At 42.3% G+C, this 23,460-nt stretch overlaps 1 protein-coding gene across 8 annotated transcripts in view; it reads left to right on the top strand.

Moving 5' to 3' along the window:
- The window catches only part of PLEKHM3 (pleckstrin homology domain containing M3), a 200,404-nt gene that overhangs the window by 113,853 nt on the left and 63,091 nt on the right, over positions 1-23,460 (top strand). For all 8 annotated transcript variants that reach the window (XM_030324422.1, XM_030324421.1, XM_030324424.1 and 5 more), the window contains one exon: positions 6,957-7,020. In XM_030324422.1, coding sequence (XP_030180282.1) covers positions 6,957-7,020 — 64 coding nt within the window. The remainder of the gene's footprint in view (positions 1-6,956; positions 7,021-23,460) is intronic.

Here is a 23,460-nt window from a genome sequence, read left to right as displayed (position 1 = left end):
GATGGGGAACCATCTATCATGCTACTGGAAGTCAAAAGAAAGCTGGAGTAGCCATACTTATATCAGACAAACTAGACTTTAAACTAAAGGCTGTAACAAGAGATGAAGAAGGGCATTATATAATAATTACAGGGTCTATCCATCAAGAAGAGCTAACAATTATAAATGTTTATGCACCCAATTTGAGAACACCTGTATATATAAATCAATCACAAACATAAACAATCTTATTGATAAGAATGCAGTAACTACAGGTGACTTTAATACTCCACTTACAACAATGGACAGATCATCTAGGCAGAAAATCAATAAAGAAACAGTGACCTTGAATGATACACTGGACTAGATGGACTGGAAAGATATATTCAGAACTTTTCATCCAAAAGCAGAACACACATTCTTCTCGAGTGCACATGGAACATTCTCCAGGATAGATTACATACTGGGTCACAAAACAGCTCTCAATAAATCAAAGAGAATTGAGATCATACCATGCACACTTTCAGATCACAATGCTATGAAACTTGAAATCAACCATGAGAAAAAGTTTGGAAAACCTCCAAAAGCATGGAGGTTAAAGAACACCCTGCTAAAGAATGAATGGGTCAACCAGGCAATTGAAGAAATTTAAAAATATATGGAAACAAATGAAAATGAAAACACAACAGTCCAAACCCTTTGGCATGCAGCAAAAGAAGTCCTAAGAGGAAAATACATTGCAATCCAGGCCTATCTCAAGAAACAAGAAAAATCGCCAATACAAAATCTGACAGCACACCTAAAGGAACTAGAAGCACAACAGCAAAGAAACCCCAAGGCCAGCGGAAAAAGAGAAATAATAAAGACTATAGCAGAAATAAACAATGTAGAATCCAAAAAAAAAAAAAAAAAAAACCCAAAAAACAACAACAAAAAAAACACATTAAACAGATCAATCAAACTAAGAGCTGGTTTTTTGAAAAAATAAACAAAATTGATAACCCCCTAGTCAGACTTCTCAAAAAGAAAAAAAGAGAGGACCCAAATATATAAAACAAGAATGAAAGAGAGATCACAACCAACACCACAGAAATACAAACAATTACCAGAGAATACTATGAAAAAATGTATGCCAACAAAGTGGACAATCTGGAAGAAATGGACAAATTCCTAGATATCCACACACTACCAAAACTCAAATGGGAAGAAATAGAAAACTTGAATAGACCCATAACTAGTCTGGAAGAAATTGAATCAGTTTTCAAAAATCTTCCAACAAATAAAGAGTCCTGGGCCAGATGGCTTCCCAGAGTAATTCTACCAGACTTAAAGCAGAGTTAACATTTATCCTTCTTAAGCTGTTCCAAAAAATGGAAATGAAAGGAAAGCTTCTGGACTCATTCTATGAAGCCAGCATTACCTTGATTCCCAAACCAGACAGAGACCCCACAAAAAAAAAGGAGAATTACAGGCCAATATCCCTGATTAACATGGATGCAGAAAATCTCAACAAGATACTAGCAAATCGAATTCAACAGCGTATTAAAAGAATTATTCACCATGATCAAGTGGGATTCATTCTTGGGCTGCAGGGCTGTTTCAATATTCACAAATCAATGTGATACATCGCATTAGTAAAAGGAAGGATAAAAACCATATGATCCTGTCAATAGATTCAGAAAAACCAATTGACAAAATACAGCATCCTTTCTTAATAAAAACCCTCAAGAAAGTCCGAACAGAAGGAACCTACCTTAACATTATAAAAGCCATATATGAAAAGCCCACAGCTAATATCCTCAATGGGGAAAAATTGAGAGCTTTCCCCCTGAGATCAGGGACACGACAAGGATGTGCACTCTCACCTCACCACTGTTGTTTAACATAGTGTTGGAAGTCCTAGCCTCAGCAATCAGACAACAAAATGTAATAAAAGGCATCCAAATTGGCAAAGCAGCCAAACTTTAATTTGTCACAGATGACATGATACTCTACGTGGAAAACCCGAAAGATCCCACCAAAAAGCTGCTAGAACTGATACATGAATTCAGCAAAGTCGCAGGATATAAAATCAGTGTACAGGAATCGGTTGCATTTCTATACACCAATAATGAAGCAACGGAGATATCAAGGAATTGATCCCATTTACAATTGCACCAAGTACCACAAAATACCTAGGAATAAACCTAACCAAAGAGGTAAAAGATCTGTATGCTGAAAACTATATAAAACTTATGAAGGAAATTGAAGAAGATACAAAGAAATAGAAAAACATTTCATACTCATGGATTAGAAGAATATTGTTAAAATGTCAGTACTACCCAAAGCAATTTATACATTCAGTACAATCCCAATCAAAATTGCACAGGCATTCTTCTCAGAGCTAGAACAAACAATCCTAAAATTTGTATGGAACCACAAAAGACCCCAAATAGCCAAAGTTATGCTGAAAAAGAAAGCCAAAGCAGGAAGCATCACAATCCCAGACTTTAGCCTCTACTACAAAGCTGTCATCATCAAGACAGTATGGTATTGGCACAAAAACAGACACATAGACCAATGGAATAGAATAGAGAACCCAAAATTGGACCCACAAATGTATGGCCAACTAATCTTTGACAAAGCAGGAAAGAGTATCCAATGGAAAAAAGACAGTCTCTTTAGCAAATGGTGCTGGGAAAACTAGACAGTAACATGCAGAAGAATGAAACTGGACCACTTTCTTACACCATACACAAAAATAAACTCAAAATGGATAAAAGACCTAAATGTGAGACAGGAAACCATCAAAACCTTAGAGGAGAAAACAGGCAACAACCTCTTTGACCTCAGCCACAGCAATTTCTTGTTCAACATGTCTCCAAAGGCAAGGGAAATAAAAGCAAAAATGAACTACTGGGACCTCATCAAGATAAAAACCTTCTGCAATGCAAAGGAATCAATCAACAAAACTAAAAGGCAACTGATGGAATGGGAAAAGATATTTGCAAATGACATATCGGATAAGGGGCTAGTATCCAAAATCTATAAAGACCTTACCAAACTCAACACTCAAGAAACAAATAATCCAGTGAAGAAATGAGCAGAAGACATGAATAGACACTTCTCCAAAGAAGACATCCAGATGGCCAACCAACACATGAAAACATGCTCAACATCACTCATCATCAGGGAAATACAAATCAAAACCACATTGAGATACCACCTCAAACCAGTCAGAGTGGCTAAAATTAACAACGTAGAAAACAACAGATGCTGGTGAGGATGTGGAGAAATGAGAACCCTCCTGCACTGTTGGTGGGAATGCAAACTGGTGCTGCCACTCTGGAAAAACAGTGTGGAGGTTCCTCAAAAAATTAAAAATAGAACTACCCTATGACACAGCAATAGCACTACCAGGAATTTATCCAAGGGATACAGGAGTGCTGATTCATAGGGGCACATGTACCCCAATGTTTATAGCAGTACTTTCAAAAATAGCTAAATTATGGAAAGAGCCTAAATGTCCCATCAGCTGATGAATGGATAAAGAAGATGTGGTTTATACATACAATGGAATACTACTTGACAATGAGAAAGAATGAAATCCTGCCATTTTCAGCAATGTGGATTAAACTGGAGGGTACTATGTTAAGTTAAATAAGTCAGTCAGAGAAAGACAGATATTATGTTTTCACTCAAATGTGGAACTTGAGAAACTTAACAGAAGACCCTAGGGGAAGGGAAGGGGAAAAATAGTTACAAAACAGAGAGGGAGGGAGGGAGGCAAACCTTAAGAAACTCTAAAATACAGAGAACAAACTGAGGGTTGATTTGGGCGGGGGCGTTAGAGGGGGAAAGGGGTGATGGGAATTGAGGAGGACACTTGTTGGGACGAGCACTGGGTGTTGTATGTAAGCGATGAATCATGAGAATCTACCCCCAAAACCAAGAGCACACTGTATACACTGTATGTTAGCCAATTTGACAATAAATTATATTAATTATTGGGGCAGATAGAGAGAATCCTAAGAAGGCTGCGCATAGCACAGAGCCTGATGTGGGGCTTGATCCCACAACTGTAATACCATGACCCAAGGCGATATCAAGAGTTGGATGCTCAACCAACTGAGCCCCACAGGTGCCCCTCAATCTTACCACTTTTATTCAACATAGTATTGGAAGTCCTAGCTATAACAATCAAGAAAAAAAAAAGGCATCCAAATTGGAAAAGAGAAGTAAAACTGTGACTATTTGCAAATAACATGACACTATGTATAGAAAACCCTAAAGACTCCACTAAAAAATGATTAGAACTAATAAATTAATTCAGTACTGTTGCAGGAAACAAAATTAATATACAGAAATCTTTTGCAATTCTATACACTAATAACTATCAGAAAGAGAAATTATGAAAACAATATCATTTACAGTTGCATCAAGAATAAAATACCTAGGAATAACTTTAATTGAGGAAATGAAAAACCTGTACACTGAGAATGGTAAAACACCGATGAAAGAAATTGAAGCCAATACAAATAAATGGAAAGACATACCATGGACTGGAACAAATAATATTGTTAAAATGTCCATACACCCAAATCTGACCGACAGTCTGCAGATTCAGTGGAATCCCTATGAAAATACTTACGCCATTTTTCACAAAACTAGAACAGGTAATCCTAAAATTTGTACGCAGCTACGAAGACCCTGCGTAGCCAAAGCAATCTTCAGAAAGAACAAAGCCCTGATCTCCAACTATACTACAAAGCTATCATAATGAAAATACAATGGCAGTGGCACAAAAATAAATGCATTAATTAATGGAACAGAAGAGAAAATCCAGAAATAAACCCATGCTTAGATGTTCAATTAATGTTCAACAAAGGAAACAAGAACATACAATGGGGAAAAGACAATCTGCTCAATAAATGATGTTGGGAAAACTGGACCATTTTTTTTAAATCATATACAAAATAAACTCAAAATGGAGTAAAGACTTAAATGTAAGGCCTGAAACCACGAAACTCCTAGAAGAAAACATAGGTAATACGTTCTTGGACATTGATCTTAACGTTTTTTTTTTTTTTAATCTGTCTCCTCAGGCAGAGGCAACAAAAGCAAAGGCAAAAACAAACAAAAAAATCAAATGGGACTACATAAAACTAAAAAACTTTTGCACAGTGAAGAAAACCATCAACAAAAAGGTAACCTACTGAATGGGAAAAGAGATATGCAAATTACATAACTGATAAGGGATTAATATCCAAAATAAAGAACTCAATTCAATATCATAAAAAGAAATCAATTAAAAAATAGGCAAAGAATCTGAAGACATTTCTCCAAAGATGACATACAGATGGCCAACAGACACATGAAAAGATGCTCAACATCACTAATCATCAGGGAAATGTAAATCAAGACCACCATGAGACATCACCTCACATCTGTCAGAATGGCTAGGATAAAAAAGACAAGTAACATATGTTGGTGAAGATATGGAGAAAAGGGAACCTTTGTGTACTATTGATAGGAATGTAATTTGCTGCAGTCACCATGGAAAACAGTATGGAGGTTCCTCAAAAAATTAAAACTAAAACTAAAACATATGATCCAGCAATTCCACTTCTTTTTTTTTTTTTTTTTCCAACGTTTATTTATTTTTGGGACAGAGAGAGACAGAGCGTGAACGGGGGAGGGGCAGAGAGAGAGGGAGACACAGAACAGAAAGCAGGCTCCAGGCTCTGAGCCATCAGCCCAGAGCCTGACGCGGGGCTCGAACTCACCGACCGCGAGATCGTGACCTGGCTGAAGTCGGACGCTTAACCGACTGCGCCACCCAGGCGCCCCTGATCCAGCAATTCCACTTCTGGGTATTTATCCACAGAAAAAATTTGAAAAGAATATGCACTCTTACATTCATTGCAATATTATTATTTTTTTTAATTTTTTTTTTTCAACGTTTATTTATTTTTTTTGGGACAGAGAGAGACAGAGCATGAACGGGGGAGGGGCAGAGAGAGAGGGAGACACAGAACCGGAAACAGGCTCCAGGCTCCGAGCCATCAGCCCAGAGCCCGACGCGGGGCTCGAACTCACGGACCGCGAGATCGTGACCTGGCTGAAGTCGGACGCTTAACCGACTGCGCTACCCAGGCGCCCCGCAATATTATTTTTAACAGCCAAGATAGGGAAGCAACCTAAATGTCCATCAGTAGGTGAATGGATTAAGAAGAGGTAATATCTACATACAATGGAATATTACCCAGCCATGAAAAAGAATGAAACTTACCCATTTGCAAAAACATGGATGGACCTAGAAGGTATAATGCTAAGTGAAATAGGACAGAGAAAGACCAATGCTGTATGATTTCACTTATATGTGGAAACTAAAAAAAAAAAAGCACACAAAACAGAAACAGACTCAAAGACACAGGGAATAATATGGTGGTTGTCAGAGGGGAGGGGGTGGGGTAAAGGATGATAGATGGGAAGGGGATTAAAAGGTACAAACTTCTAGTTATAAAATAAGACACAGTGGTGCAATGTACAGCACAGGAAATGTAGTTACTAATACATAACAACTTTGTATGGTGATAGATGGTAGTTAGATTTATCACAATGATCACTTCATAATGTATATAACTATTCAATCACTTTGTTAAATACCTGAAACTAATAGAATATTGTATGTCAGCTACACTTCAATTAAAAAAAAAAAAAACAGAGCATTACTTCTTTTTGTCCTGAAATAAACTCATTAAGGAATTAAAAAAAAAAAAATCAAAGACCAAACTTTTACTTCCATCTTAGTATCTGTTAGAAAGAAAAAGGGTGGGTATTGTTACAGTTTCCTCAGAGACTGTTGGGAGGAGGAGTGTTGGTGCAAAGGGAGGAAGGTAGAGGAAAGGGATCTTGAATGAGACTTTGAAACTTACCAGGAAGTGTGTTTTGTGGCAGTCAACACAGTTCATTTGTCTTTCTGTCCTTGTTTTCAGAATTTTCCCCAGAGAATACCTCCTTCAACAGATCCACCTGTATTCCCTCGCTGATCTGCAGCAGGTAAGCACTCAGAAGGGCCATTTCATTGCTCTTTTCTCATTGGGAAAGTGTCTTTGTTGATTATGGTATAGGTACTGAATTCTGCCATCATTGGGGTAGTTTCTTCATAAGCCCTGATAATCAGTTTCTACTCAGAATGAGAAAAAAAGTTTACTATAAAAAAATATTACAGGACAATAAGAAATGCTGGCAAGGATACGTAGAGACAGGAGCTCTCATACATTGTTGGTGGGAATGTGAACTGGTTGGTACAGCCACTTTGGGAGACAGTTTGGTGGTCTCTCAAAAAGTTAAACCAAGTTACAATATGAACCAGCAGTTAGTTCCACTCCTAGAATATACCCAAGAGAATTGAAAACTTATGTCCATGTAAAACTTGTATACCAATGTTCAGAGCAGCATTATTCATAATACCAAAGAATAGAAGTAACCCAATGTTCATCAGCTGGTGAGCAGAGAAACAAAATGCTATATATCCACACAATGGAATATTATTTGGCCATGAAAAGGAGCAACATACATGCTACAACATAGGTGAATCTTGAAAACATCATGCTGAAAAGAGCGAGACAGAAAAGAATATATATGTATGATTCTGTTTAAATGAAATGTCCAAAATAGGCAAATCCACAGACAGAAAGTGGACAGATGAGTGGTTATCAGCACCTGGGGAGAGCAAGGGAATGACTGGTGATGGCCTGGGGGTTTCCTTTGAGGCTGACCAAGGTGTTCTGGAATGATAACGGTGATGGTTGCACAACTTTGTGAATGTACTAAAACCCACTTTGGAAGAGTGAAGTTTATGGTATGTGAATTATATCTCAATAAAAAATTATGCAAAGAAAGAATATCTGAAAGGCAATGACTGTATGAAACTCTTTGACTTGTGCTTAAGTCACTTAAGGGAGGACCTTAAAGTTTAATAAAACATAAGAAATCATATAAGAGTCAAAATCATCTTTTAAAACTTTTATTAGTGCTCGTCCTTTTAATGATTGACCAGGTTAGCAACCAAGATGAAAACCAATATTTTTTTTGTTCAACCCAAAGTCCTGAATATGTTAAGCTTTGGTTAATCATTTAAATCAACAACTCACTGCCTAAGAAGCTTTTAGACGCTAAAAGCTTTCCATATATCTATCTATTCTTTCAAGAGTCAATTAAAAAGATAATTGTGACAACTTCCTAAGCATCTCAAATTATTCTGATTCTGTTCTTTTGTTTATCATCGTTGTCCTCTGCTGGTTTCGCCTACAGAAATAAGGTCCGCTTAAAAACTGTTCAGATCCTTCAGTCATTTTACAAGACTTTAAAGTGTTGTTGTTTTTTAACTTCAAACTTTGGTGTTTTCTTTGTACAGTCTGAGGGAGGAAAGTTATTTTAAATGGTAGTAGTTTTAGAGCATTTAGTTGGAACGATCTGAGAGAATAGGAGTGTTTTAATTTCCATGTGTACATCAAGTTTAACCTATTTGCACATATCAGCTTGTTCTATTCTTCAGTCCTGTATACCCTTTACTACCTAATCGAGCGGCAATGATCTGCTGGCTGGGGTGGGAAAAGGTATATTACAATTGCCCAGTGGTGTTCAAGGAGAAGAATTGATTAAAATATCTATTACACACTTATCTATTTTCTAGAACTTCATTTGATCATAGTATCTGAGAACCCATTTGAGAAGTATGTTTAAAGGCATGGACATAGTCTTGTAAGGGTGGTTTAAAATAGAATGGGTGGGTTCCAAAGTGAGTAGTTTTTGAGGAAGCCTTTTTTTTTTTTTAAAGCTTATTTTGAGAAAGAGAGAGAGAGAGTGCATGCCCATGCAGGCAGGGAAGGGGCAGAGAGAGAGAGGGAGAGAGAATCCCAAGCAAGCCCCACTCTCAGTGCAGAGCCTGACGTGGGGCTCGATCTCAAGACCTAAGCTGAAATCAAGAGTCGGAGGCTTAACTGACTGAGCCACCCAGGCACCCCTGAGGAAGCCTTTCAAAAATGGTTACCAGATGAAGAGAAGGAATCAGAGCAATTCCATATTCATTTTGGGGTATCAGAGTAGTGTATCCATTTGGCACGATAAAGCCTGCTATTTAAAGCTTCCCTATGCCTTGCAGACTCCCCCCGCACCGCCCCCTTGTATAATCAAACCACATATGCCACGCAGCTCACTTAAGTCAGTGACAGCAGTATTCCTGGTGGGCTGGACCATTAGCCCCTGGAGCCCCATAAGCAGCTTAATCAGTTTTCAGCCTCAGTAGTAAAGCGATAGAGGCAATCAGCAGCTCATCAAACTCCCCGGGTTGGGGGGATGGCTAGAGCTCTGTGCATCCATTTAATACACAACAGCTCACTCTAACCTGGTTCTTTGTGCCTGGTTTTAAGATCCTCAGACTTATCATATTTAGAGGAAGTTTAATTCAATTACTTTTTCTGCCTGAGGTGGTTTAAATTGAATTTAGCTTTTGATCTGTCCGCATCTAGGCTATCAGTACTGAAGGGCACCTCCACCCCATTTTCTCTTAGTTTCTCAGTTTCAGGCATGTTTTCTGAATCTGGACTGTTCTTGCAAATACGTAAGAGAAGGGAGCACAAGAGGAGAAAAAAATGCACTATTGGTCTGTGACAGAGTGTGAGTGACAGCAGGCAGTCCAGCCTAATGAATGGAGCTGCCGGCCCTGTGCTGTCCTGTCCCCTTCTGTCCTGTGTGTGGCTGCCCGGTCATCCCGTTTCATGTCAGCTTTAGCAGTTTTAAAGTTATTGCCCCCCCATTTCATTTCCCTCTGCACTCCTAAAATAAAGGTTTCTATAAAAGCAGATCTAGCACATCAAATAACTACAGAAAAATGAACTTCAGTTTATAAATTTTGCAGGGGGTAGAAGGTACGCTACAGGAAGTAACTGAAGAGTTAGACACCTTGAATGACAATAACATAAATATCCTTCCCAAAGGCATAGACTGCTCTCCACAGATTGCTCCTCAGTGAATTCGATTTTTCCCATTAGCTTTTATTTAAAAAACAAAATGTGAACACCAACCAAAAATCAAACAAGGTAAGAATTTGGTGATGGTGTGGACATCACCAAAAATCAAACAAGGTAAGAATTTAAGAAACATGGTAAAGGGGGACTTACGATTTAAGCGTCTATAATCTTAAAATAACAAGTACACAAAACACTAGTAACACCTAAGATAAAGGTGCTGGAAGAATTCTGGTATCAAAAAATTTGCTTTCTTCTCATATCTCTGTTTTCATTTATATAAGTAACAATCCCAAAGTTGAGGAGACAGACTCAGTTCAACAATGTGGCTGGAGATTTCAAGCTACCTGAATGCTTCTGATGTTACATTCAAGACCAATTGCTTCCCGCTTCTCATTTTCTAAACTTAGTGGCCTCCTTTACACACATTCTTCTTTACATCTGTACGCTTGGGTGTGAGGAGACGAACCGCACGGATCGACCCTGCTTAGCGGAAGAGGCTCCCTGCACTTGTTCTGGGAGCTGTAGTTGCCTGCTTGCTGGCCAATGAGTGCCAATTATCAGCAAAGGTTATATAGCTCATGCTGGTACCGAGTCCCCAGTTGTCTGTTTATTTCACCAGTGATTAAGTTGCTCACTGGGTTTTACTAGCACCTCATAAAGGTAGTAGTTGAACAACACAGTCATTATGTGGCTATAATCAGTTGGCAGCATTATAACATGCAACACAGAAGATGGGACCAAGTACTCCTCCTGCCTTGTAGCAGGTCCAAGGACAGCAAAAGACAGGGGCGGAGGCTCTCCAAATCCTAGGAACTCAGAGGGGCACTGACTGGAGCCCATCATTTCTTAAGTCTAGAATTTCAGGTGAATCTCTCTCCAGGATAGTAGATACTGTTAGAGAAACTTATTCAATCCATGTTCTTTGAATATAAGTCTAACATAATATATTGTTGATTTTTTTTAAATGTTTATTTTGAGAGAGGGGGAGGGAGAGCAGGTATGCATGCATGTGACTGGTGGAGGAGGAGAGAGAGAGAGGGAGACAGAGAATCTCAAGCAGCCTCCACACTGTCAGCACAGAGCCCAACACGGGGCTTGATCCCAGCAACCATGAGATCATGACCTGAGCTTGAAGTCAAGAGTCAGATGCTTCACTGACTGATCCAAATAGAATCATAAGCAGAAGCTTTCTTTCAGGAGGTGTGATTGCAGTGTTTGTTTTTTAAATGACAGAGCAGTTCCTTATAAAGGGTTTGGCAGACAAGGACTAAGCATATATCAATGAATGAACAAGTACTGAGGCATGTTTTGAATGGGGGAAACCGAGGCACTGCTTTTTAAAAGCTTTCTCCTGCTTTGATACTTCAAGAAGGGGAAGTAGAAAATAATTTGTGTCTTGTTATTTTCTGTCTGTCCAGCATTTTCACAAATCCATGGAAAGGCTAAATTAAGATAGGGATATGATAAAAAGATAAGCCCCAAGGAATCAGCAGGAACAATACCATAACTCTCAATGCATTAGCTTTCTGCAGTAGCTCTCCCCTTTCCCTGTAAAGTACGTGACAGACCGTCTTCTTACTTACATTGCTGATAGGAAAATTCCACATTTTACCAATAGAATACGTTAGTATATGTAAGTTAACATTCAAGAGATTATTGTTGCTCTTAAGGAACAAATCAGAACCCTGGTTTAATAGCTCATTCCCCAGACTGTGTAAGTGATAGGAGAATTCTTCTCAAGTTCCTTCTGTTTGCCGAAAGGAAAGGTCAGATTTAACTTCTAAATTTTAGCTACCTGTGCTCTTGTGACAAAACCTAAAAATGTATATTAATGACTAACTCTTCTGGTGTTACTCACCTTTGGGGCATATGTAAGCTAAGCATTGAATGATTCTATTTGTACATGATTCATGAGAAAGGATACTGGAGGATCCCATGGGTGAGGCAGTTGGTTAAAGTAGCCCCTCCCATCGACTCCCTCCACTGCCTACCCCCTACCCCCAACACGCACCCCGCTGTTGTGGGACAATCTGAGGAGCTGATTTCCCCATCATCCACCTTCCCCCAGCCCTCAATTTCAAACTAGACCTTACCTTCAAGTTAAGGCAATTTAGATTCCAGTTAATACAGAATACTACCTGAGAAGAATAAATTATTTTGTTACAAGTTCTTTTGTCTTGTTAATAAGTTGAAAGCACAGGATGATATTCAAGAGGAGATATACTTCAACAGATATGATGATGCAAAAAAGATGGAACAGTCTGGAATTTGGAGTACTTACTAACAAGATGTAAAGTGGGAAGGATGCCAGAGGGGAGGGCCCATAGCACTTACGAGCCATGAAAAGAGAGAGGAGTAAATCAAATGCATACTACCTTTCTAGAGTTGCCTAGAATGGTCTGAACTGCTTGCTTTATGCTAAAGCAGTAAACACTTACATTAAGCAACTAGGCATGTGAATATTTGATGTATCAATAGATGGACGGATGGATGGATACATTCACTATCCCCAAACTTATTAGCACACTCTGTCCCCAAAGAGAAGCAAACTAGTTTTAGCCCCTAAACCAAACTCTAATGCTGCTCTATAAAACAACAATGTACAGAATTCTAAAACCAAGTAAGAATCTACACCTTTTTTGTATTGGGATAATGGCACGTTGTTTACTGTTGCAAACTTTCTGCACACTAAACATTCCTAGACAGCTGACTTTTCAGTTAACTTTTTTGCCCCGTACCCATACGACTTAGGAATTGTCGTCTCTGTGACCTAAACATTTGTCAGAATTGGGTCCTACCGTGAAGATTATCTACTCTTTCCTAGCTAGTGAGTGCAGCCACTAAAAGGCAATGTTTAAGACATTTTGAGGCCACTTTTTAAAAACATGCTTTGCTGAATTCCTCTTTGAGGAAGTGTGTGAGTGATCTTGCACGGCCCTGCCCCACCAAGCAAACAATCAGAGAAAGTTATTCTCTGTGGGCACTGTTTGTCAGCAGACAAAGGCCGAGCCTAAGTGGGCACCCAGCACAGCTGCCCTTTCACCGAAGAAGCAACAGGTGATGACCTTTCTTCACACGAGGCTGACATCTTTGAATCCACAGTCCACAGGAGCACAGCGCCTCGGTGCCCACAACTGAGTCACCAGTCTCCAAGCCTCAGCAGCCTGAGGAATTGTATTCACAGCCTCTCAGCACCCCTGATCCCCGGACCATTGTCCACCCAGGCATTAGCGGGCAGGGTAACTAATTAGGAGCGTTCGGACTTAACAAGCAGAAAAACAAAGTGTGACAGCTTGCCTATGTTGTTCCCTGGCTAGGGCCTGTGTCCGCTGCAGCCACCACTGCCCTCAGAAGCTTCTGGGGTGATCTGGGGCAAGATAGGAGTGGGGCCTCCGTGAAAACATCACTAAATCTTCCTTAGCTACTTTAGCCACCGTTGTTCTACTCAGTGAGCTAGAAAAGACCGTAAGTTACTTGGGGGAGGGGAGGGCACACATCATTCCTTTTAAATAAGCAGGTTTTTTAAAAGTGTGCAAGAGGTACAGGGAAGAATTGAATGTCATTCTTTGAAGCATTCACAGATTGGCATCAGAGCAAATGGAAAGCTCACTGTTTCTCAGGAGAGGTGTATCTTGAGTAGGTGCTGAATAGTCCAGGCCTCGAATTCAGTCTTCCAGGGGGTTTCAGATCTTGGGGGAGGGGGGAGTGACGACCACTGCTAAGTGCCTGGGCTGGAAGCTGGGTCTGCTGACTCCTTGGCAGAGGCCTTAAATCTCTGGAGTTTTGTTGATCTTGACTACTGTTTTTTTGGTGTTTTGGTGATGGGGCCAGTTAGCTGAGCTAAAGCAGGTGATTAACAAGGTAGTGATACAGATTGTTCTTTATGCCAGCCGGTTAGTCTTTCTTTGCTCGGAGAACACTTTGTCTGTCTGCAGACCCAGGCCCCACACCCGACTACATCCACACACCTGGTCCAGAGACACAGTAAAGGATTGAGGAAGGTGGGCTGTGGCAGAAAACGTGGTTAGCTAAGGGCAAAGTATTGCCCTTCTTGGGCAACCAGGCCAGAAAGAGGACCATGTGTTGTAAGTGCTGGATAGAGAGCCTCAGTCTCCAGCTGAGAAAGAACTCAGTTGAGATAAGGATTCCAGAAGTCAAATGTGAGCCCTGGAAGTATAAACAGCATGATCATAGGGGAGGTCGCAGCCACAGAGGTAGGTGGTGCTCAGTCAGGGCTGATGGAGATCACTTTCCTGGAATCTAGTTTCCTGGCTCTGCTTCTACTATGGCTTCCAACCAGCTGGGGTTTTGTTGTTGTTGTTGATTTGGGGGTTGTATTATTGTTGTTTCCCATTTATAAAAAAGCAGTTATGGGGCACCAGGATGGCTTAGTCGGTTGAGTATCCAACTCTTGATTTCGGCTCAGGTCATGATCTTGTGGCTCATGCACTCGAGCCCTGCATCAGGCTCTGTGCTAACAGTGAGGAGCCTGCTTGAGAGTCTTTCTCTCTCTCCGCCCCTCCCCTGCTTGCACGTGCATGCTCTCTCTCAAAAATAAACATTAAAAAGCAGTTATATTACTGACTAGGCAAAGGCCTGCTTTCAAAAACACTTTACTTAAAGATATAGACAGAGTAAGGTTAGTGTCGATCTTACCATTGGTGGAATCAGACCCTCCCTGCCTGGCCCCTCAGCTTGCCGCTTCACACACAAATGTTAGTCACTAGGAACAGGCAAGAATGAACTGCCATCAAAACTAATCTGTCACGTGGTCAGATAACTGTCACAGTGGCAGTTGCTCAGTGGGGCCTAGTTCCATGCATGAGTTACCTATTGCTGTTTAACAGATTACCCCAAAACCCAGTAACTAAAACAGAAGTAAACCCTTGTCTCCCAGGTCTCTGCGGGGCAGGAATGTGGGAGCAGTCTAATTGGGCATTTTGGGTTCAGGCTGTTCGGAGGCTGCAGCCCAGGTGTCATTTGGGGCCACACTCATTGGAAGAAGCCCTGACTGGGGCCGGGGCATCTGCTTCCAAGGTAGGTTACTTCCACAGCAGCCGAAAGTTGGTGCTGGCCATTGATGGGAGCCCTCTGCCCTTCCTCATGTGGGCCCTGCCGCATGCTGCCTCGTGGGGGATCTGAGCGAGTGAAAGCCAGCAGAGGCTACTCTTTGTGGGTCTTTGCCTCTCGAGTCAGATAGCCATCACTTCTGCCATATTCTATTTGTTTGACATAAGTCACTAAGTTGGGCCCACACCTGAGGAGAAGTGCACTGCCACAACCAGAGAGCTTACAATTTTGAGAGAGACAGACAGACAGACCGAGCACGAGCAGAGGAGGGGCAGAGAGCGAGGGAGACACAGAATCCGAAGCAGGCTCCAGGCGCCAAGCTGTCAGCACAGGGCCTGATGCAGGGCTTGAACCCACAAACTGTGAGACCATGACCTGAGACAAAGTTGGACGCTTAACCGACTGAGCCACCCAGGCGTCCCATAAACATGTTTTAAACCCATCATATCCTATAATAGCAGCCTGTCCTATCTGTATACTTCTTCTACGTATGTATTTTGAATGTATTTTTTACCGTTTAAAAAGCATTCTTTCCAAAACAACCTTGTGAGGTCGGCAGCTCTGCCTTGTCTCATGCCCATTTCACGGGCAAGAATGCAGACGTAGATAAACTAGCTGGCTTGCCAAAGCTACGCAGCTTCTGCTAAGTGACCGAACCAAGACTGAAACCAAACTTTCCTGCCTCCTTGTCCAGTGTTCTCTCTGCTGTACCATAGGAGTGTACGTGTTAAGCAGGCAGCCTCCTGAGTAATCTCACACTCTTGGAAGCAGCCACCATGTTGTAAGGAAGCCCAAACCAGCTCATGCACAGAGACCGCAAAGAGAGGCCACATGTAGTCATTCTAGCTGACAGCCCCACTGAGTCCTGGCGGACAGCCGTCATCAGCCACTAGGCATGTGAGTAAAGATACTTTGAAAGGATTCCAGCCTCTAGCTTTCAACTCTTCTCAGCAGAGGCAACAGATATCATGGAGCGGAGAAAAGCCATCTCCACCATTTCCTGCCTGAGATTCTGACTCACAGATTCTGAGAATAAAATGATGGCCTTACACCACTAGGTTTGGGGTATTTTGTTTTGCAACAGTACTCACTGGAACACCAGTAACTCAGCTGTTAGATCACAGCCTCTAGGAAGCTCTCTGAGTTGAAATGTGAGGGTCCAGGCTGAAGCCAGACTGAGGGAAATGGGAGGAGAACTTTCAGGCCTTGGTAGCATCAAAGCCATCAGTGACCTAATCTACAGTGTTTCTATCAGGGAGGCAAACAGGAAAAAGGTTTTATTACTGATATTTGACATTTCTGAAGAATGTTCCGTCTGCATGCTTCAGGATTATTTTGAAAAATTGTCCCAACACACGTTCACGGAACATGTATGATGGGATCACTTGACTTTCCTTAGGAATGAATGTGATAAAAAAATCTGAGTCTCCAAGCTAGAGCTACAGAGAGCATGGAGTTCATAATTTTTCTATCCCACCTGTGCTCCTGAAGCAGGAGCCCAGTTCTCAGTCACCAAACCCTTGGCTGCACACCTATTCATTCATTCATTCATTCATTCATTCAGATGTTAATTAAGCATATACTCATAACTACATGCCCAGAGTTATGCTGGCCTTGAAGTTGAGAGCGCATTTTCTCAGGAAAGGACTACTGAGTCTTACTGATTACGGTCAAACTCCTGTACTCTATACTCCGTCTTTGCGTCAAGAGCTTCTGGTAGAGGCTGCCCATGACTGTGTTCAACCTAATGACATCCAGCAGGATTTCACCCCTCGATGCCTCATGCCAGCCACTCTGCCACATTTGTAGTTGGTCTTCAAGGGGCCAGAGGGATCTTGAGAAGGCTGTCTAAGTGAGGTATTGAAGGCTAAGGAGGTTTCTAGCCTTTTCACCAAGTTCATTCACTGGATGTTGCTCCAGGGACGGAACGAGGGAGGATGGCAGACTCACAAGACAGCATTAGCATTTGTGTCTTTGATGACACCACTGGCTGCACGTGATGGTGAGCTGCAGTTCCATCTATGTTTGGAACGTGGTGCTTTTCAAGAATACCGCACCCATCCTTCTGAGGAAAAGTTAGCTGACTGGGGCAGCTTTTCTCATTATTTGTTTTGAAATTTCTGGCCAAGCCCCAGTGAACCATCAACACATTTGCTCCTGGAATTTTAAACAAGATTAAAGTCATTTGTGACAGCAGGGAAGATCTTTATAGCCCAAGAAATCAAGGAAAGGTAGAAGGAGCAGCATCAGTCATTCAGGAAGCTACTGAAGCATTAATAAGCCCAGACCTCTGTTAGCTGTTGAACAGGTTTCTTGTCAGTCAGAAATTCACTTCTCTCCCAAGAGCCAGTCCTTCATTTATCTATCCATACAAGAAACAAGTGATAAATGTCATATTAGGTACCAAGCACTTCCTGTGCCAAGTGCTGGGGACAGGATAGAGAAGGCACAGCGCCTGCCCTCTCAGAACATTCTCTCCCAGTTCTGTACTGGTATGCCAAGCACATCGGAGGGGCAGCCTAACCATTCCATTCTGCATTTAAAGGAGAGAAATAAGAGAAATGGGGCTTTAGCACAGGGTTATGTTGACTCCGGCTTCCGCAGGGGCCAGGCAAGTGGCATGGCATCTGTGCCTGACGCAGGCCCAAGTAGATGCTTCAGGTCATGACGAGGAGCCAGAGTACATCCTCCTCTGAAGGGGACAGCTGTTACTCAGTAGCTCCGGAGCTGTCATCTCTTCCCATTTTCCAAGAGAAGCCGGAAATCCGCATTTTTATGTGAAATTTCTTTATATTTAAACACTCTGCAGGCCAAACAAAACACAGCCACTGGTTTTGACCTCTGCTTTATAATAGAGAATGCTCGCTTTTGTTCCTTCAGAACTAATGAATGCTCAATTATGAGAAGGAATTTGGAGGTTGGTGTTAGATTATGCTCCTCAAAAGGCTGCAGACCCCACCCTGAACCCTCGAGACACTAATTGACACACTAGCACAGGCCGACAGCTGGGCTCTGGAAGTAGGAACACACGAGGAAACAGGCCAGCTAGACCAGGTCACTTTGGGAGGTCAGGGCAGCAGTGCAAACATTAGAAGGCCGAAGACAAAGGTCAGGTGGCAGCAAGGAAGCCCTCCGTTTCCTCGAGCTGTTGGTTAATGAATCATATTCAGAAACTATCACCAGATTCCCCCTCTCTGGCAGTGCTTCGTGAGGTGGAAAAATTAAATGGAAATCAAAATTACCATGGCTGTCGGGAGCTTTTCAGAGACCAGCAGGCCAGTGCGAGGCCAACATAGGATGAAGTTTCTGCCTGGAGCAAAGGTCTCCAAAGGATACCTGGTGTTGGGTATTGCAGAAGGGCTGGATGGAACAGGATTATATACTGGAGCCTTGGAGCCCGGCTGCCCATATTCGAATGCCAGCTCACTCCAGACTCACTAGGTGACCTTGAACTAATCACTTGTCTTAATAACTCAAAAAAAAAGCTTCATCTCTGAAGCCGGGGATAATAATGGTACCTTCCCCAAAAGTTGCTGTGAGGCTCAGAGGAGTGAACCTACAATGCTGCTTGACACGCAGAGCCTAGGAGCTACAAGCTTCACCGGTGGCCCAAGTACTGGGGTTAGTGTTGCTAGGAGAGGTGGGCCTTCCCTAAATGGCTCCCTGTAGCTTTCTTCAGTGGCAAGACACTGCATCTGTGGATACCGATGGCAACGGCCACCGCAGAAGTAATGTTTGTTCTACCTATTTGGGCCCTCAGATTCTGCGTGGGGCTCTCGGCCACTGGATCCTACCATAGCTGCACTGCGGTCACTGCACGGACCAGCACCTTGATAGGGAAGAGAAACCCTGGGTGGGCTTCCTCCTGCCTCTAGGGTGGTCCTAGACCAGGCCTCCCCAGAGGAACTGCACTTCGAGGCCTCCCACCCTCACCCCCTTCCTGCCCGGGCAGTAAGAACTCCCCAGAGGGCCATGCTAGATAGAACAAGTCAGAAGCACGTACTGGCCTCCTAGCTTCGCCATCTTTCTTTGGTCTTGCCAGGAGGCCTTCAACACTTGAACCAGAAGCTGAGTTTTGGCTTCCCCAAAACGGTAGGCACCTTCAGTACTTGTCTCTTTGAAGAATGAGTGCCCTTTTGTTGGTGGGGGTGGGGGGGGTGGGGGGGGTGTTGTGCACAGATAATCTCTTCAATTTTAACAAAAAGCATTCTTTAAATTTTGTACAATCCTAGAATGTGCTGTGTGTGTGTGTGTGTGTGTGTGTGTGCACGTGCACGCTTAAAAAATACTGAGTCCACACTGTTTCTGTAGCTATAGAAGGGAGGAGCTTACCAGACTGAACTTTTGGCAGAAATAAAAAGGACCCATGTTTCCTTCCCACCTGCAATTATAGTTTTACCAGCTTGTAAAGCACCCGTAGAATTTGCAGTACATTCTTCCTTTGCAGGAGGGGAGAGGCCCTGCTGTGAGGGTAATTGGCTTTCTAGCTTCCTTTAATGTGCAGGTGGAAGGGACCTGTACTGAAGGGCCTATACTCTTAGGATTAACTGATGTTGAATTGTGTTTAACTTCCACGCATCTCCCTGAATACATGTGTTCCATTAAATCTTAGGAGTGGAAACACAGCTTATAACCTCGGAAAATATCCCCATCCCTATCACTTCTTATGGCTTTACAAAAACAGAGGTGTTTTTTTTAATGGATTAAAAAAATTTTTTTTAATGTTTATTCATTTTTTGAGAGAGAGAGAGAGAGAGAGAGACAGAGCACAAGTAGGGGAGGGGCAGAGAGAGGGAGACACAGAATCTGAAGCAGGGTCCAGGCTCCAAGCTATCAGCCCAGAGCCCAAAGTGGGGCTTGAACTCCCAAACCATGAGATCATGACCTGAGCCAAAGTCTGATGCTTAACCGACTGAGCCACCCAGGTGCCCCTTAAATGGATTTTTAACCACCGAAGGGATTATGCTCAACCCTGTTTAACCCTTGTGTTAAAGATACATGGCATCTTTAAATGACAGTTTCACACAGTACATCCAACTTGTATGACTTTTTTCCTCAAGCTTTGGCTGTTTACAATATTCGTACCCAGGAGGAGAATCTCAGACTCTTCACTACTTTATATCTAGAATTCTAAGTTACCTTATTTGTGAAGTGAAAAGGTAGAGTTAAACAATTTTTACAGCCCCTCTCCCAGCTCTAGGAACCCTGGTTCCATGATCCTTAAGAAGTGATTAAGTTGTGGAAGCTACTCTACATGTCTCTATCTACTTTCTGGGATTTTCTTGCCAGTTTTCATAAACTAGCAAGGCTCTGAGCATAGCAAGGAACATGGAGTGAAAGCCAGATAGCTGCTCCTTCAATCAAGGGACAAATGTCAAGATTCCATTTGCCAAAGATCAACTGATGTTTTCACTTTTTGTCCTTAAACAGCAGTTTTAATCTTTTTCACAAACTTAATCTGAAGGACAGCTTACAAAAACAAGTTAAATATACTGATTTTATACAGCCCTTAAAAAGCAAATTACCTTCTTAATACCTTACAATCTAGTGGCGGCTAGAATAGTCCCCAGCACACAAAAGTTGGCCAGTAAAAATGTGCAGAATATGCCAGCTAGTGAGTTTGCTCCTAAATGGGCAGCTTCGATAGGTTATCTGGTGAACTAGGAGTTGGAGTTTGTGTCAGAGCTAAAAGCAGAGAGCCCCTTGCAGCTCGGGTGTGCATGAAGGACAATGAAAGAATGGGGCATCATAAGGGAAGGCTTAGACCTGAAGAAAAAGGGAATTCAGGGAAGGAGGTTGTTGAATGGATTCTTGGCTGGAGCAGAGGTCAAGGGTGCAGAGAGAAAGTCTAGGTAATCACAGGTAGTAAAACTACCGATTGGAGTTTCATCTTTTTCTCTTTTTTCTGTCTGTTGCCCTCTGGGGGCAGGGCAGGGGATCATCTGACAGACAGAAGGAGCTAGAAAGGGTCAGGATTCTCAGGCTGCTTGCTTTTTCCCCAAAGTTGTTAAGGCGCACTCTCACCGAAGGCAAAGGCCTCCCATTTCATAGCACTCAGTCAAGGAGGGAGGAGAGAGACATTCAGAAAACCTACAACCCAGGACAACAATAGTTCATCCTTTACCAAGTAACATAATACCTCCGGCACTTAGTCTTTGTAAAATGAGAACACTGTACTAAATAATTAGATTAATCATAGCTGTTTTTTTATTACATGTTTAAAAAAATGTGACTTTTATTATAGAGTGCCTACTTGAGGCCAGACCCTGTTCTAAATCTATGTAGATTACCTCATTTAATCCCAACAGCCCTCTGAGGTAGGTACTATCATTACTCATCTCTTGCCCAAAGTCATTTAGCTGAAGTAGAGGAGCTGGGATTCAAACCCAAGCTGTCCTGTTCTACTACATACCTTCTCGTTTCCGTTTATATAAATGTTTCAGACTTATCAAATCCAAGAATAACAAATACGACCAGCTGCTCGATTACCCCTGCAGTTGAAGGATTCCCTTCTCCAGTGGGCACACACTCTGAACCACTACGTTTACTATTTGCCACCAGCACTAACATTTCTTTATTTCTAGAGGCATCCTGATACCAAGATCTACCTGGCAGCAAGGCCACGCCCTACCATTGCTGAAGCTCCACTAAGTCTTATCACTGGGTAGAAGGAAAGAATAGAAGGCAATGAGGAGAACAGAACTACATAAATGTTCCCATCACAGCCTCAGAGTACCAGCACCACATATGTAAAAATCCAGTGCCTGGGAGACGCTGCGTAGATGCTGTGGTCATAGTGCTTAGGCCCAGTCCTGCCCAGGTTCCCCCAAATAGTCCATAGCCCCTAAAGTTTCTACAGTTTTAACCACTACTGTGGTGGCCAAAATATTTTCATTCTGTCCCAACCCAGTGACCAGTTGTCAAAAACAGCAAACTTCCAGAGCAAAGAACTGGATAACCCACAGAATATATTATAGCACAAATGGGAAAGCAGGCTAACTACATATGGACTTATGATACTGTGAATTTGCTTTTGTTTTTTGAAATTTTGGATTTAGCATCTTCTATAGTCATCACTAAGGCTGACCTGTGTCAGTGTGTGTTTATATATTTATAGCTAGTCTGCTTCCAAAAAGGACTTTTGTGGTAGAGCTTCTCTCTCTCTCTCTCTCTCCCTCCCTCCCCCTGTGTGTGTGTGTGTGTGTGTGCGCGCGCGAGTGTGTGTGTGTTCATAACTGGCTACTTTTAATTCTCATCACTTGCCATTGGTTTGAATCATTGGCATATATACTTATCAAAGATGAGTCTTTGCTGCTCAGGATCCGGCGTGCCTGGAGTTCTGCTAGCATCCCTCCCACAGAATGTGGTTAGAAAACCCAACTCTTCTAGAATTGCCTTCAGCCTAAAGGTTCCCTTAGCTACTGGAAGAATAGAGGACAAAAATCTGATGCAGCTGACATTTTAGGTGTGTATATAATTTACCAAATTGTTGACCACTCAGCTCTTAGTCAGTGGTCACAAAAGGAATTAGAAACCCTCCCCTGCTACCCCACAACCCAAAGAAGGAAGGGTGTTACTTGGCTTTGGCACAGAAGCCTGCTGGCACACAGTGTCAAACAGCAGCACAATGGTACATTTTGGCCACAGAAGGCTTTGGGGTGGCGGAAAGGGCCAAAATAGTTGTGGCATAAGTTGGCCAAGATATTAAGCAGATCTGAGTTTAATTTGACGTAAAGATAACAACGCTTTTTTTTTTTTTTCGTTGTTTGTTTGTTTTGTTTTCCAACTGGCTGCTGCTTTCTCTGTCTCCATGGGACCAAAGATTTCAGCCAGGAGCTAGTTCATAGGGGCATTCAAGTCCTTTCAAAGTGAGACATGCAATGGTCTTTACACAGGCTTTCACGTTTGGCTGGGCAAGATGGAGTAAGGATAAAAAGGCACATGGGGATCTGGGAGAAGCTGAAAATGGATCTTGAGGCTTGAATTCCTCTATGACTTTGCTTAAGCCACATTGCCTGAGCTTAGAATAGAGAGGCAGGCAGTCTGTCTCCTTGGGATAAGGAAAGATTTGGAACTCGGCTACTGTGAGGTCTTGGCCCCTACTGTGTATTCTGGTTTGTTTTGTTAGCAGGAGCAAGTTATTCTCGTTTCTTGCCTTTGGGGTTTTCTTCAGCACACTTAGAAGCTAGGAGTCTCCACCCCACTGATAGGGTGGACAGAATGGGATAATGAAAGGGGTGGAGAGACAAGTTGATTCAGCTGCTTAGGATGAGGAAGGCCAAGAAACTTCAGGCCTCGGAGCTAGCTTCTGGACACATCAAGGGTGGGGATGGAAGGGGCACCATGAGGACTGAAGTTATCTCTATCTGGGCAAGAAGCCATTCTTCCTAAGAGG

This window comes from Lynx canadensis, chromosome C1 (assembly GCF_007474595.2).
Source record: "Lynx canadensis isolate LIC74 chromosome C1, mLynCan4.pri.v2, whole genome shotgun sequence".
Taxonomy (NCBI): domain Eukaryota; kingdom Metazoa; phylum Chordata; class Mammalia; order Carnivora; family Felidae; genus Lynx; species Lynx canadensis.
This window is presented reverse-complemented; position numbering and strand designations above follow the sequence as displayed.